Source organism: Bison bison, unplaced genomic scaffold (assembly GCF_000754665.1).
Source record: "Bison bison bison isolate TAMUID 2011002044 unplaced genomic scaffold, Bison_UMD1.0 scf7180017864338, whole genome shotgun sequence".
NCBI lineage: Eukaryota > Metazoa > Chordata > Mammalia > Artiodactyla > Bovidae > Bison > Bison bison.
In genome coordinates, this window is record NW_011494910.1 from 4571377 (window position 1) to 4573456 (window position 2080).

Consider the following 2080-nt stretch of genomic DNA (forward strand, 5'->3'; position numbering starts at 1 on the left):
ACTGGGGGGTGACAGGAGAGGAGTCAGTGTTGGGGGCCGCGGCTCCGGGACAGTGGGGGTCGAGGGGAGGGGACGCGCTAAGTGTCCTAAATTCACGATCTTGTCGTAAGCAGCTCGAGCCTGTGTCCGCCCACCCTCCTCACTCCAGCCGCCACACTCACCTTGAGGGACTGATCGTGAGAAACGGAAAACTGCAGCTTCTAAAAATACCTGCCTCGGTCTCACTACCTCCTTCCAACACGTGGAGTGGAACCACCTCTGGGGCCCTGAGCCCGTCCCCGGAAGCCCTGCCCACAGTCGTGGCCAAGGTGACCCAGGCTGGCATTAGCCACAGAGGTTCACAGCTTCTTCCTCTACCGGCTCAGAGACACACCACCAGCCTGGAGGGGATGGCTGTCTCCCAGACCGACCTGTTCCCCTCACTGTTCCAGATGCTGGGGTCTCTACTGTGGCCAGGGGGTGTGGACGTGATAATAAGCATCAGTGATAATAAGCAGAGAGGTTAACCTGTGACCCAAAGGCAGGTAGGATTTCAACTGACGTGGATCTTGGTTGGGGTGGGAAGGGGCCCCCATGAGCAAAGTCTTCCAGGCCCAGTGAAAATGCCGGTCCCCAAAAATCCTCCGGTGAGGGTGCTGAGCTAAGTCTGTGAGTCCCATGGCCCGGGAAGAGCACCTCCCTGATCCCCAGGGAATGCCATTTGACCTGCCCACCCTGTGGCCAGAATCTTTAATGTGGCCGCTGTCCTACCACCCCCTAGTCCCCTCCCCACGCCCCTGCACCACCTCCCTCCCTCCTCCTGTTGATAGCCCATCAGTGCAGCTCACCTCCTGCCTGGATTTCAGCCACATCAACCCCGCAGCCAGAAAGACACACCCCTTCCCTGCCCTGGCACCAGCCCTCAGCGGAGACGACTTCTCCCCGTGTCTAACTGCAGGCTCTGCTGCCTTTCCTCATCACCCTCAAGAGGCCTCCTTCTCCCTCCTTGCCCTCACCCTCTTTGCCTTCTTGGGTTCTTTGCTCTCCACGGTGTCCTCGGTAGCGGTGGCAAACTCTGTGTGAAGAGCAGGAGAGGGGGGATCAGCTCTCCCTGGCCCCCCATTCCTGCTCCAGAGGCAGAGTCGGGGCTCATGCTTGTCCCCCGGGGCCTGGGCAGTCCTCCAGGGAGGGACATACCATCCTTCCCTCCGAGAGACGTCTCTTGGGCCTCTGGAGAGGCTCCCATGTTGTCACGTCCTTCAAAATCCCTGGAGTTCTCAAAGTCCGACATGCTGATATCTGTCCGGTAGCTCCTGATTGAAATCCGGTCTGTCGGGGAGAGAGGGGGGTTGGTGCAGGGCTGGGGGCGGAAGGTCCCCGAGGGATCCCTGCAGGAGGGCTGGAGCGGGGCGGGGTCTCTGACGGCTGTCTCTGATGAGGACCCGAGGCAGAATGAAAATGACCCGAGCCTCCCCGCCAGGTCCTGTCCACAGAAACCTAGACCCAGCAGCCCCTGGCCTCTGCTCATCACTCTGGGACCTTCCAGAGCACAGGATCTCGTTTTGCCCTCGCACCAGCCCTTGGAAGTGATTATCCTCATCTCTGTCTTGAGCCGTATGGACACCAGAGGTATGAAGGGGATGCCCAGCGCCACCCAGCTGACCGGTCCTCACCCCCAGGCTGGAAGCCCAGGTTTCCAGGACCCTGCCCTCCTCTTCCCGGAGCCCCTCCCTGTGAGCTTAGATCCCCTAGCGACTGAAGATGCGCTTCCAGAGTCGGCATTTGGACGGCAGCACCTAATGGAAGTTTCGGGCACGTGTGCATTGGTTGTCCCCCGCCTCACTTTGCCCGGACCCTTCCTCTGAGCGGATGAGAGAGGATGGACCCCGGCAGACCCCTTGGAGCTGTGGGGCCAGGACTGAGGGCTGGAGGTTGCAGGCGGCGGGCAGGCAGCGCCCTGGGACTCACCGACGTTCTTCCTGTGCCGGGCTCGGACCACCCCGATCGCCACGACCCCTGCGACCAGGACCAGGGCCAGGGGCACCAGGGTGGAGACCAGTGCTTTGGAGCTCCCGCTGTATCCTGTAGGGCTGGGGGAAGG

General features: G+C 61.4%; 1 protein-coding gene across 1 annotated transcript in view; it reads right to left on the reverse strand.

Annotated features, from left to right (window-relative positions):
- Positions 1-2080, reverse strand: part of PIGR (polymeric immunoglobulin receptor) — an 18010-nt gene that overhangs the window by 1377 nt on the left and 14553 nt on the right. The window contains exons 8-11 of the mRNA XM_010854214.1: positions 1948-2069; positions 1177-1308; positions 996-1054; positions 910-914 (exon numbers count right to left, since the gene is read on the reverse strand). Of these exons, the coding sequence (XP_010852516.1) occupies positions 910-914; positions 996-1054; positions 1177-1308; positions 1948-2069 (318 nt within the window). The remainder of the gene's footprint in view (positions 1-909; positions 915-995; positions 1055-1176; positions 1309-1947; positions 2070-2080) is intronic.